General features: G+C 34.3%; 1 protein-coding gene across 1 annotated transcript; it reads left to right on the top strand.

Annotated features, from left to right (window-relative positions):
* Window positions 1–11,881: 11,881 nt before the first annotated feature.
* On the top strand, window positions 11,882–13,260 carry LOC111900815 (aquaporin TIP2-1). The gene is made up of 3 exons (XM_023896704.3): window positions 11,882–12,102; window positions 12,193–12,443; window positions 12,708–13,260. Exons 1-3 carry the CDS (start codon window positions 11,976–11,978, stop codon window positions 13,074–13,076), a joined length of 747 nt encoding a protein of 248 aa, XP_023752472.2. The 5' UTR covers window positions 11,882–11,975; the 3' UTR covers window positions 13,077–13,260.
* The last annotated feature ends 1,706 nt before the right edge of the window (window positions 13,261–14,966 follow it).

Here is a 14,966-nt window from a genome sequence, read left to right as displayed (position 1 = left end):
TATAAATAGTGCATGCATGTATGCCTTAGATACTAACGTGATTATAGTTATTATTGCTTTGTAACCCTAAACACCTCTACAGTCGAAGTTCTTAATCGAGATCTTCTGAGGTGTTAAAGTTTAATCATTCGACATCAGTTAAACCATCCATGTGTTCATCATTACGTCTTTAATTGTTTTTCTACTTAGAATCTATCGATCCTACCAGAACTTTGTTCCAATAATAGCCTATGGTACATAGACTAACAATCAAAATAGAGTTTCAAACTTTCATAAGTGTGTGGTATATCACACTAAATCGTTAAGTTTTATGGAGAAGAAGTTAAAGGAGAGAACGAGATGTTTCAATCACGCTGAGGTGAAATCAACGCGAATCATAAACAATGTAAACTTATCAACGAGAAGTGGTTTATCTTGTGTATCATGAAGTTAAGTTGTTGTCTAGAATTTATAATTCACCATCAATTCATTTAATATGGTACAATATAATAAAGTAATAAGGAACATAACGAATACAACAATAAGGGAATAAAACAAAAGAGTTAGTCAAACAAGGAAGTTTTCTAAGAATGAAATATGTGCATCTTTTTCAGAAGAGAGATAAAGAATCAATCTAGAAAATCTTTTGAATTGAAATTCCATAAGTTTCCTTTCTCCGAGATATATTCCCCTCAACACTATTTATAAAAGCATACACAAACATGATCAAATGCATCAAAACAAAACACAATTCACAACATACAAAAAGAGGAGATATCCTTAATCATTGAAGTATTGCAGATGGATTCCAAGATTCATGTTCACCAAAACAAAGGAGGAGCAAAAACCAATCTTTGTAATCAAAGAGTTAATAGAGTCCAATCTTTGTAATCTTCACGTTAAGAGAGTCATCAAGACAAAACTCAAAGGTTCCATTCTTTAAGATCCATGATAAAAGAGATAAGGAGTGTTGTCTTGTTGAAGAGGTCTTTGTATGTCTGATGGGAATCGATGTGGTAGTGAGAGAATCTATGAAAATTATACGTTCCATGTTACCCAACTTCACTTCATCCCATCGCAACAGAAATAGGGTGCAAGAGAAAGATGAGATCAATGTCTAGAAAAACAAGTTTATACATAGTTCTCTCTTATATTGACTCATCGGCAAGATGATTCATGTCATTCAACATGATCATCAGCTTAAGGTATAGAGCAGTTGGTGCTAAAGAAAAGATGTAGAGCCGACTCCAACTAGTTCTACTCAGAAGATCATGTACCGAAGGATTGACACGCTGATCCTTTCATAAAGGAAAATGAATGATGGTCAATGTCAAGACGAAGGTAGAAGATCTTGAGACTTAGACAGTTAGAGAGAAGACAACACATAGTCAATATTAGTGTACAATATACAATGTATACTCCTTTGGTAATTTGAAAGCTAGAAAGAATTTCTAGAGAAAAAAGAGTTCTATAATTAAAGCAATAAAATAAAAAGTAGAAGCTTATGTTTAGTATCTCAAGATAGAAAAAAGCAATGTAAAGAAAGCATAGAGCAGTATCGTCAAACATAAATAGAATCAAAATATGTAAATGTTATTGTTCTTGAATGAAGTGAGCACAATTGCATTCCTTGAGTCCATGAATTTTCCTTCATTGCAGGTAAACAGAACTTTGTAGCCAACATCAAACAATTGACTGATTGAAATGAGATTTTTTTGAAATCCCTTAAAATAGAACACATCTTTTAGCTCGACTGATTCACACCTTATTGTACCCAGGCTTTTAACTGCTCATTCACTGCTATCTCCAAAAGTGAAAAGAGGACTATATTTCTCCAGAAAATCATTCAAAAGGAACTTGAGACCAATAATATATATAGAGAATCTACTATCTAAGTACCAGACGTGCTCCTAGCCCTGACGAGTAGAAGAGTAATTCCTTTATTTTTATCTCTGACTCCCTGACAGCTTGATAAGGGCCAATGTCACATCTGCTGAAACTGCCATCAGTAGCTTCAGTGACAAGAGCCATAAGACCTTTAACCTTTAGTCCTTCGTATAAATAGGATTCCTCTTCTTCAGATTCCTCCTGCTTTGCGATAAAAGCTTTTGGTAGAGATAGATGTTCTCTTTCTTCATGTGGGCTAGCAACTTCTTGTACATGATTTCATAGTTTTCAAGGCATTGAGATTCTCTCTTTTCTTTACAGCCCCTGGAAAACTGGTCAGGGCTTCCACAGTTGAAGCAGTTACCTGAACTTCTTTTCTCTATGTTATACTTTCTCACTGAGTTATTTCCTTTAAACAATGAGTGCAATACTAGCAACAAGTTCCTCAAGGGTTTCATCATTATTTATTTCACCTTGATCGGAATCATCAAAGTCATTGATGAGACTGACTGCTTCTTTTATGGAGACCAGGGCCACATATTTCTCTTTTTTGGAGTCCCTCATGAGGTATTTACGAAGTGCTTTAGTTTTTTCGTAATTTCGCAGATTTCCAAACAAAGAGTTGAGATCCATGATATTTATTTTCTCACTATTCTTGAGAACATCAATGTGATGTTCCCAGCTTTTCCCAAGAGAATCCAAGAACTTCAAGACCAACTAAGAGGAGTGCTTGACAATCCCAAACCTGCTCATATCATTTACCAAATAGTTAAACCTGTTAAAGGTTTGGGTTAAAGACTCACCTTGTTGAGCAAAGAAATGCTTGTATCTCTGATTGAGATTGTTGATGGTTGTTATTTGAACTTCGACAGTGCCTTCATAAGCCACAATTAGCATTTCCATCATCTATTGAGCAGATTCACAGTTCTGAACCAAATGATACACATGATAAGGAAGAGAGTTTCATATGACTGCCATTACTTTAACATCAAGATTGAGAAGTCTTTTTTCATCATCGTCATAGCTATTCTTTGGCTTTTTGTTTCATGTGACTAGTAGGAGCGTTGTTAACCATAGGTTGATATGTGGGAACGTGTGGACTATTATCGAATATGTTAAGCATATCAAAGTCCATGGTTTCAAGAACAACCATAGCCTTTGATTTCCACATTACATAGTTATGTTCATTGAAAGAGGGATCTTGTTATCAGCATATGACTTTGGATTATAGAGGGAGGACATGACAACTTGAATGTATCCTAAACCTACTATGATACCAATTGAGGTTTGAATTGATCAGATACACTCAAGTATGAATATGAAGAACAAACAACGAGTAAACAAGAACAGAAAAACAAGGATGATCACAAAGATGTTTTCATTAAGAAAAGGTTCTCACAAAGAGAACAGTCGCACAAAGCATGACACAAAGCTATATTAGGGTTTAACCCTAATAACATACTATATACGATTATAGAAACGGAGATTCCACTATTTTAGGGATTCGTCTAATCTATGTAAGGTCTAATCTTAACCACTAAGATTACGGATTAGATATCTATTATATCATTAAAAAGTATAACTACATAATATACAAATGATCACTAATATAATGAGGATCACATTGTTGTAGATGAATTCGTTGCTATCGCTGGCATTGATGATGACGCTGGTGGACAACATGTTTTGTGTTTGACTCATCAGATCATAAGGTGTGACCTTACAGTACAGTTTGTAATGAAACTTGTACATGTTTAATATATTAAAACTTAGTGCTTATGTAAAGAAGATTTCATGCATTTTGTATATGTACTATTACAATATTATAAGAAAATAGAAAGCAAGAACATAATGTGTATCAGTTTTCAAAGGAACGATATGACCTTTTGTAGTTTTTTTGCAATGTCAGACCTTTATGATACATATATTATCTCTATCGAGATTAAGGAAAGAAATGTGATGGATCATATGAGGCTATGACTGTTATGCTCAGGGTCCCACGGATAACACCACTTGTTGAACCTTAGATATCTCAGGTCTCGATGAAGGTCTCGAATCCAACGATGCAAGAGAAATCCGAAACTTCATACTTGAAATACAACATACCCATGCAGGAGTTCTTCGGGAACAGGTCCCAGGAGAACCCTCTAATGGTTAAGTTAGTCGATGATCATAATTCGAGTTCGATTTGTATGAGAGAGAGATAGAGAGAGACTGTTAATTTACCTCAAGGTGTATGTTTGTGATACACACACACACACATACACACACACACACACACACACACACATATATATATATATATATATATATATATATATATAATCGAGAATCTCTTTACCTTAGGGAGGAAGGCATAAGTTAAGGTTCTTCTTTTCTTGGGATGAAGCATACGACTGAGAATTGTTCAATGGGAAGGAGCACAAAGTTGTACTTCTTGTCTTGGGAAGTAGCAACCTCACTGTCCAAGGTCGAACCTGATTGGCCAAGGCAGAACCTCTTTGGCCGAGGCCGAACCTGATTTGGCTGAGGCCAAACCTCTTTGGTCGAGGCCGAACCTGAAAGGCTGAACCGTATTCACCTAAATACAGAAAAGGGCCCGATCAGGGATATATATCATCGCATAATATGGAAAGTTACTGTGCGGACGCACTATACAACCCCTATTTTTTTGATGATTTTGGGACGTAATCATTCTAAATGGGAGATAATTTTAAAACCCGTAGATTCGTGTTATTTAATTAAAGATATATTAAGCGTTAAAAATGAATTTTTAATAGAAGATTATTTAGGATAAATAATCTTAACTAAAGTTATAATATATGTGACAAGGATTCCGTACATATAAAGAACACTGAAATCCAACTTCGTATGAAGAAGTTATGCTTCTTCAAAGTTTCATGATTAAACCAACACAACTCTATGTATCGTAAAAATTAAATTTTAATAGATTATTTATTAGTCTAATTGATCTAAATGAAAGTCGTAGTATTCATAAAACCGAGAGTGCGCATATAAAGAACGCCCAAATTTGACTTCGTGAGAGGAAGTTATGATTTTTCGAAGTTTCAGCGAAGCTGTGTTAGCATAAAACTCAAATTTTAGATCGGTCAATATTTAGATGAATCAATCTGAACGAGAGTTGAAGATATCGTTAATAGGAACCAAACAATATGAAGACAGTCAAAAACGGAGTTCGTATGTAAAAGTTATGAATTTTACATGGTTGTTAGCAATGTAATCTTCGTAGACTGTTAAATTTAAAATCGACTGAGAATTAGACGACGGGGAATAAACGAAAGTTGTAGTACATAGAAATACCTATGTGTGGATATAGAGAACGTCGAAAACGGAGTTCATATGATCAATACATGAATTTTCAAAAATCTTCCCCACCTACCCGCTTTGTCACGTTGAGCCATTCACCAAGCACCACGTGTCAGTCATCTGTTGGGGGATGAACCACCACCTACCACGTGTGCGGTGTGCATGGTAGTTAAGTGCGGCGTGATTTGGCGATTTTGGCCCAATAAATACCCTCTTTTGCTCCTTTCATTTCCCAGACCTTCGCAACGATTATCTTTCAATTTTATATGCATTTTGCCTAATTTTCCCTTAGTTTTTAGTATTCTGGCGAAGCTATGAGGTCCTTGAGTGCTCGAAAAGTAGAAGCTATTAAGTAGAAGCTCTACCAGCACGATTTCCAGACTTTTTTTAGGAAAATCTCTTTATGTTAAGCTACACTTATATTGCTTTCAGTGTAAATTATAATTATAGTCATAGTCATTATTATGAACATATAAATAAGATTTATCAGTAATTCCATGTCATTATACTGATTGATCTGCTTATTTGGATGATGTCTAGGCTGGATTTAATGAGGTTTTTAAAGTGAGATTTCCAAACAGTATACTTTGTATACTAAATGGACCCTACCTCCGATATGATCCTACCTCGTTGTTCCTTACTTGATAGGTCTTGATGTAGATATTACGATTACTGAGGAATCTAGATGTTATTATTCGCCAGAAATATAATACTAAGACTTAGTAATGTGAATCTAGGTTACGTTAGAGGAAAAAATAAAGTACTAAGGAGAAGTTATGTCCAAATTCCAAGGCATCCACTTTTATCAAGTGAGTGCATAGTCCCTTACATGAATATGATTTTAACACATGCATCAATTAAAGTATTAAAATATATGTCAAGGAGTTTATACGTGAGCTATATGCTTATTTCCCGGAATATATGTTAGAACCGTATTTGATAATATATGACATGTGAACCAAATATGGTTCTATATGTGTTAATATGTATATCTATTATTTTGTTATAATAATCATAAGAATGTTATTAGAAAAAGTGTATTAATACCTAAAATACTTCGTGTCTAACAAACAAACTAATGTAGAATAGAGTTGCCTAAAGCGGAGTTGGTATTAGGTGTTGAGTGTTGTAGTCTTACCAAGAGATAGGATAAGATGTGTAAATGAGGTTAGGTTTAATAAGTTGGATATTCGGTAGCGTCTTTTTAAGAGTACGTGTGAGACATGGACGCAGAGTAGAAATCTGACATTCTTGATCTGAGGCTATAGGTTACACATAGTCATTCATTATTGATCTGAGAGTATGGATTAAGTATAGTCATTCATTACTGATGCGTGAGTTTGGGTTAAGTATAGTCATTCATTACTGATCCGGAAGTATGGATTAAGTATAGTCATTCATTAAGGATCCGAGAGTATGGATGAAGTATAGTCATTCATTACAGATCCGAGGGTAAGAATTAGGTATAATCATGCCACATTGGTCCAAGAGCACGGATTAGGCATAGTCATTCATCACCAATCCGAGAGCATGGATTAGATATATTAAATCGAGTATTCCATTATTTCCCTTGTTGTCTCTGTTGATCCTCGTTTACTACCATGGAATCCAGCAACATAATCAAATTATTATTCACATTAATCCATCTGGTTAAATGTGGTAAGGTTATATAGGATCAATATGTGACGATCTTCGGGATAAGGGTAGATGGCTTATATGAGATATACTTGCATAAATAATAAGGAATGATCTTACAAGTTTTAATATATATATATATATATATATATATATATATATATATATATATATATACATACGCACACACACACATTATAACATTGTGGGATTAAAATGCCTATGTATTTATCAGGTTTCCCAACCCCACCCACTAAGCTTCTTTTTATCACAGGTAGCGGTACAAAGGTACATGCATGATAAGAGATTCAAGGAGATGTAGACTAATAGTCTAAGATAGTATAAGGGTTGTTTATGCTTATATTTCTTGTATTAGTTATGACATCCCAAAGTTTTTAATAATCAATGAAAAACATTTCTTCATAAATACTTTTATGGGACAAATTCCGCATTTATAAATAAACTATGTTTTAAATAAGCATAAATAAAAAGTTTTAAAATTGTTGTAAAATTAGGGATATCACATCACTATACACACATCTAATATGGATACAAACATCATAAATCATGAAACAACTTCGACTACAGTTCCTGAGTCAACAACTGTTATTCCACCCGAAGGTCCTTCTACCAAGTCCAATATGGAGAAGGATAGGTCTTCGAGAATCATTGAGAACTTATCTAATAAGGACTTAAATGTTAAAATGAGTGAGAATCCTTCAACTTCTGCTCCAGATTCTTCAAATGTTCTACCAACACCTTCATCACCACAACCAAATTCGATAATTTCGCCTACAACATTTCCTCTTAATTCTCCTACTTTTAAAGGTATCTTGACACAACCAATTGATGCTCTATTCTCTTCTCAATCTATTGATTAGTATATGACAAATACTGAGGAAGATGAAAGGATTAAGTTTTATGAATTAGAATTTGATCCTGAAGAAGAAGATGTTGAAGATCACACAATCATGTCCGGGATGCAATACACAGTTCTTAACTCCAAGTTGAGCATAATTATTCAGTTTCTAAATGACTCTTCTGCTTTTACAGCTTCTTTTGTGAGTAAATAAGATGTTGAAATCTCAAGAAACAAAGACAAAGACTCTTTCACCAATGCAGTTACACAGTTAGAGACTCGTCTTACGCACAACATGACTTCTTACAAGTTTGATATTACACCATTTCAAAATGTTTCTCGGTAGATACATGAGATATTTAAGAAGATGGTGACCATTTCGAAGGATTCTATTGTTTTAAATATTTGAGACTTGGTTGATTAGGTTACAAAGGAGGTCAAGAAGTTGGATAAATTTTGTCTTGGAATTCAGCAGAATGTTGATATTCTTCTTGGTGTTACACGAACATTGATCGAAGACATTCATGCTTTCAATAAGGATTATGCTTAAGGGTTGAAGTTGAAGAAAGAATCTGATGAGAATGTCTTCAGAAGCATTAATAATTCACTAACAAGCTTTCATGATAGATTATCGAAGTTTGATGTTCAACCAACAACTTCAGTTTCTGAGGAAAAACATTCTAAAGTTGTCTTTTCAGTAGAGACTTTTTTTAAAAATCGACATGCTCCAATTCTCGATCTTGTTCTTCGATTGCCTACAAATGATCCACGCCTATTAATGCTCATGTCACAAAAGGAAGATAAGGGTGGTTCATCGAAGGATGGAGAGGAAGAAAAAGGAAATGTAGTTGGAAAGGTTTACACCACACAAATCCTAACTCTAATTCTTGTGAAACATGTTCCGACAGCTTCGACAACAACGTCATCTCAAAATGTTAAAGTTGTTGTTTCAAAACTTCCATCGAAGAAGGGGATGAATATAAACTAAGGAGGTTCATGTTCTTCGATTGTCAAATCTGTTGCAAACTCATAATCGAAGGGAAAAGGAAAAAGCTGTTCATGTTGAGCCTACTGAAGAAGAAAAGAAGAAATTACAAGAACTTGAAATACAGAAAACGAAGAACTTAACAATATAATGAGACTGAGAGCAAATGATCCACTTGGTCTTGAAAATGGGGGGATCCAAGTAAAGTTTGGTGTTATGAAACCATCGAGAGAGTAGTTTATGGCGAAGTTGATACATTTGAAAAACAGTCAAAGAAAAGTTATGCCATCGAAGATTCAGATTTTAATCAGTTGGACTTCCCATTCAATCATACAATGTTCCCATTTGCTCAGTTTAAGCTTGCTGAAAATTATCAAGATTCAGAGGAGTACAAAAGTATGAAGATAAGATTTCATGTAGTTCTCGAATACAAAGAAGAAGAAGTTTGGTCCTTAGTAAAAATCATTAAACTTGTATCAATAACTCCAGATGTCATTTTCGAAGGAGTTGTTCAAAATTATCGATACAAGGTGGTCAGGGCTAATTATACTCTTTATAAGTTCACTATTGTTGACTTTCCACTGATGAACTTGAATGATCTTATTACTGTTACGAAGATTATGGGAGATATGAATAATGATCGAGTTCAAGATAAAGCATCTTACATCATTAGATATAGTCATATCAAAAGCTTCGTATGTTACTATGCTCATTTGTCATTAACAGACTTCGAGTTTCCTACTACCTTTAATAAAAAGCTAAAAGTTCCTATGTCAATTTTTAAAGGTAATCTGAACGCTGATGACTATGAAGATGGTGAAATCCTTATGAAATCAAAGGGTGTAATGTTTCAGGGAAAGAACATGAAAGGAGGCAAAAAGAAATACTTCTTCCATATTGATGATAAATAAATGTATTCTAATCAAAATCTTTCTAGCATTCTTCTCCGCATTAATAAATGTAATAAGAATTCTAATGAAGACAGAGTGGCGATAAAGAAGATTATCGTTTGGAATATGGAAATAAGAAGAGTATTATTGATAGTGATAAAAACGCTACCTACAATTTGAAGATTAAATATTGATCAAAAAGAGGAGGGGGTATTGTAGAGTCGAAGATGTTCTGATATATCAAAGTCTTAAGTAGTAGTCAAAGTGTTGTTTAGAGTGTCTGGATTGAAGGTCTACATGACTTCGATTCTATATGTATTTTATCAGGAATTTATATTGTATCTCTTTCAATGTCGAATTCCTGATATATATATATATATATATATATATATATATATATATATATATATATATATATATATATATATATATATATATATATATATATAGTGTAGGGCTTAAGTCATTTGTAACTTTTGCAACTTTGTGCTTTCACTTTTATTCTCACAAATGTACTCTACGCTCTCCAAATAATATGAGTTGAATCAAGATTATATTTACATCACCGTGTTCATATTGAATCAGATTACATATTCGATTGATTTCATAACACTTCATAAATAGGCCTGCTACTAATCAGACTAGTAAGGTTATTGTTGTTGTTGATACGTGAAACTAGGACCCCATAAAGGATTGTGAAGTTATTTTTGGCACAGACCATTTCAAAAACCACCCCGACTTCCCTAATGGTTGTTGTCGTGATGATTTCCATGGGTGGAAGATTCCACGGTAAGCACAGTAGGAGAGGAAGCGGGTTTGTGAGGTGTTGGTTCATGTTTGGCACATTCTTTGATCGTTAAGAAGAAGCAAAGACATGCCTCTAGAAAAGTCAGGAGAGGGATGTGATATCGGATAAGGCTTGTGATGTACTCATATTTAGAAGAGAGATTGTTGATCATGTAGGTAAAAATAATTTTCTCGGGCACTATGTCATCAACATTGTCGAGAAAGCATGTGATAGATTTGATGCAAGTACAATATGCAGTGAGGCATGAACCATTGATGCTAATGCTTCGAAGTTCCTAGTCAACTTGGTTGATCTTTGTGTCTTTGTTATCATAGAATAATATTTGCAAATTGATCCAAATATGACAGCCATTGTTTTTCATTTGAATAATAAGTTGCGAGAGTGTGCCATCTATTCAAAGCATCACAATGGAATCAGTGTTCTTCCATTTGTGTTCATGGTAGGTGGTATATGGATTGTGGTGTATCACACGATTTGTCCATATGATCAAGAATGTCAAATCCGGTGCAAAGAGCCTCAAAAGCACTCTCCAAACGTCGTAGTTGAGTTGTTCAAGGTATAGTAAAAGATGGACATGGGCTTTAATGTCGGTTATTTTAAAGGGTTTTTCAAAAGTGGGTAAGTCTTTGTCGTTTGTGTTGGCAATTTAGAAAGAAGAGGAGGGAAAAGAGTAGATAAGAGGAAAACATCGGGAGGAGTAAGGTATTACAACAACCAGATTAAGGTTTTAGTGTGTGCTATTTAATATCATGTTAACGAATGATTTTTTCATAAGGATATGTCCATATTATATGATATTTATATCAATATACAAAGAGCTTTTATAATACAAATACGCATAAGGGTGGATGGATGGTCTAACATAATATGTAATTCTATACTAACACATAATTATAACCAAAGAGATTGTATCTTAGCCGTATCTTTTGTTGGTACAAAGTTGTCCTTCGATCAAATGTTTGAAGGTTCAAGTGTCGTTGGTGACAAAGTAGTTTAACAATAATGTATAAGTGTGTGTTTGCCCTTCCGAAAAAATATAATTAAAAAAAGAATTAAGAGCATCCACAATGAGGAGTTTAATTGAAGAGTTGAATGAGGTGTCATGCCTAGTTATCACTTAATGGATACAACTCCATCATTGTGAAATGTCACATTGGCATTCAATGGATCATTGAACTCATCAATGGGAAAAAAGAAAGTCTTTAAATCTTTAAATAAATACTTTTTTAATATGTTTGATTGAACTTCTAGAGTTTAATGTATTGTGGGATAAAAATAAAAAGAATTGTATGGAATAGTGAATGATGATATGACATTCCATTAAACTCTATAGAGTTCAATGTATTGTGACGTAAATTACTATTGTTGATAAAAATTAAAATATTTTGCTATAAATGTTTTTTCAATAAAATATGTTGTTCTTGAAATTAACTAAATAAAATAATACTCTTGTATTTACGTGATCATTATTTGGGAAATTTTAGTATATAAACCCTCTTAGTGTTGTACATAGAGCGCCATATTCAACATCACCCTCTCTTTCTATTTCCATCTCCTTTCCAAATTCAGCTATTCCTTATCCATTAATACAATACTCTACACAAAATGCCTGGAATCGCCATTGGTAGTTTGGGTGACTCCTTCAGTGGCAGCTCTATCAAAGCCTACATTGCAGAGTTCATCTCCACCTTGCTCTTCGTCTTCGCCGGAGTAGGTTCTGCCATCGCTTATGGTAAGTTCAGAACTCCCCATAACCATTACTAACCGATCTATCATGATATATCTCCATAACCCAATTCCTTTTTTTGTTAATTTAATACAGGCAAATTAACAGCAGATGCTGCCCTAGATCCAGCTGGTCTTGTAGCCATCGCTGTTTGCCATGGATTTGCTCTGTTTGTTGCCGTATCAATCGCTGCCAACATCTCCGGCGGCCACGTCAACCCAGCTGTCACCTTCGGTTTGGCCGTCGGCGGCCAGATCACCGTCCTTACCGGCGTGTTTTACTGGATCGCTCAACTTCTTGGCTCCACCGTCGCATGCTTCCTTCTCAGCTTCGTCACCGGAGGCCTGGTAAGCATTGTAGACTTTTCTTTACGATTTGTACTATACGTAAGCAAAATGAGCAGGTGAAACAACTTGGATAATATGAGGAGTATTATTTTTAATTTTTTTTGTTTCTTTTATAAACGATTAATTTATTACTATAATTTTATAACCATTAAAGTAATATTAGAAGACTTTTATATAAAAAGATTTATAAAGTTACAAATACTTATTATGTTAGGTTAAGTGGTTTTTTCAAATAATATTTATGTTTTATATTTTTTTTTTCAGGCTGTTCCTACACACAATGTTGGAAGCTTAGGAGCAATTCAAGGAGTAGTTTTCGAAATTGTTATCACATTTGCGTTGGTGTACACAGTGTACGCCACCGCATGTGACCCAAAGAAGGGGTCAGTTGGCACAATTGCCCCAATGGCAATCGGGTTCATTGTTGGCGCCAACATTTTGGCAGCAGGTCCATTCTCTGGTGGATCAATGAACCCAGCTAGATCTTTTGGACCTGCTGTAGCCAGCTTTGACTTTTCTGGACACTGGGTGTACTGGGTCGGACCCCTCATTGGTGGTGGTTTGGCTGGAGCCATTTACCCAAATGTGTTCATCTCCTCCGATGAACACATTCCCGTCTCCAACGACTATTAGATTTTCATCGTTATCGGTTGATTGTGTTGAATTAAGTTCCAAGGCTTTTTTAATTGTACAAATAAGTAGAAAAGCAATTTGTTTGTTTTTCTTTGTTCTTGTTTATTCATATTTATGAGATGCTCATAAGATTGTGTTTTTTCGTAATTGGGTAATGGAGCAAATGCATGATTGGTTAGTAAAAGGACCCACATGTTGTGTTTAATTTGGCATTATTGGTTTGTAAAAGGACCACGTTATGTGTTTACTTTGGTTTGGTAGGTTTTGGGCCCCTTTGGGTTGTTTTTTTCAATGAGTTAAGCAAAACAGAATATAGTGGGTGGTGGGCCTATTTGATCAATAAATGCATGTCATGTGATTCCAATCCAATGCGGATATGTTCAAACTTCAAAGTTGTAGGATGTAATATACGGGGCTTGAAGTTTAAAGTTGTTATAGATACAAATTTTTGAGAAATGGGTGAATTTATAATTTGGATTTATTGATCAAATCGGTTTTTTTTATTCATGAGGGGGTATTCTTCGTGATGAATGCAATGTTAAACTTTGATTCACCATTTTATGAAATACTATGGTTGTAAAAAAATCATGAAAACTTGATGACATATACATTTTGACAAAGAGTTATATAATTTTATCTTAATATCTTTCTAATTAAGAGCATTAAATTGGATGTGACATGTGCTAGTAGCCTACAGTGTCCTTAATATTTTAACATAGCGTACCCTTTAACATATCCAACCTCACCTAGAGTGTAAGTTGAATAAAAATACTCAATTGATGTAACATGACATATTGACATGGGGTACCACTATCAACAATCCAACTCGATCCATACCAGATTAACAATCCCATAAGCATATATAAAGAATTAAGAATTCTTCATTGGTAGTATTTCAAGCATTGTCGTTAACGCTATTACTTTCTTATGATTGTTCTTATCAGCTTAATTGTATCATGTGAGCCATTCTACCACAATGATAACATTATTAAACATTAGAAATGGAATTACTGAGATGCTTACCTCTAATAATTGATTTTTTTTACTGTTTTTTTATGACCACTAATATGACTGTGAAACGGAACAAAGATTTTCTTTTCATTGCTTAATATAAAATACTATATTTAACCAATTGCTTGACCATAATGCCATATGGTGCAAAATATGACAATAATATGTTAAAAGTTTCCAAGGAAAAAAAAAAACAAGATAAACAATGAGCCATAAACCATGTATAGCGTCTTCAAACTTGATATCTATGCCCACAATCTGATATATGATTCGGTGATATATAGTCAAATTAGGGGATAGGTCCATGTGAAGTCCGCAGGATATATTGATCTTTGAAATAGTTCAACTATATGCATACATATACCAATCACCAATGTAATTAAAATAAAGAAAATACGTTCCATTGGCAGTGATTGTTAAGTTATCTTTAGGTTTATTAATTTTCTAAATGATATTGAAGCAATCTAGATTCTAGGCGATAAACCTGCATAAACACAGGCACAGGAGCGGAGCTACTATGTAGCCCGGGGTAGCCCGGGATACCCCTCCAATTTTCCCGTCAGATGCAAATTTCATGTTTTTTTTTTCCGAAAATTAGTCACAAAACTATTGGAAATCCGTCTCTAATCCGTAACAAATCCATCACAAAGTCTGATAGCTATAAATTTAGTGTAAATTCACTGGTTTAGTGACGACTTTGTGACAGAAACTTCACTCGGTAACAAAAAAAAATTCTAATAGTGCAACCCCTAAAGAATTTGTGCAACCTTTGATTTTACTTTCTGGATCCGCCACTGCACGGGCATGAGACTATTGATCTTACAAATATAAACATATTTTCAGGCCACATAACATATTTTCACCCCAATGAAATATTTA

This window comes from Lactuca sativa, chromosome 4 (genome assembly GCF_002870075.4).
Source record: "Lactuca sativa cultivar Salinas chromosome 4, Lsat_Salinas_v11, whole genome shotgun sequence".
NCBI classification, from domain to species: Eukaryota; Viridiplantae; Streptophyta; class Magnoliopsida; order Asterales; family Asteraceae; genus Lactuca; species Lactuca sativa.
This window is presented reverse-complemented; position numbering and strand designations above follow the sequence as displayed.

What these genes read in the sequence shown, in the direction of transcription:
- LOC111900815 (XM_023896704.3), top strand. Translation starts at nt 11,976, where the DNA reads ATGCCTGGAATCGCCATTGGTAGTTTGGGTGACTCCTTCAGTGGCAGC. An exon ending in AGGTTCTGCCATCGCTTATG is followed by an intron (nt 12,103 to 12,192) that starts GTAAGTTCAGAA and finishes AATTTAATACAG; the next exon opens with GCAAATTAACAGCAGATGCT. An exon ending in GCTTCGTCACCGGAGGCCTG is followed by an intron (nt 12,444 to 12,707) that starts GTAAGCATTGTA and finishes TTTTTTTTTCAG; the next exon opens with GCTGTTCCTACACACAATGT.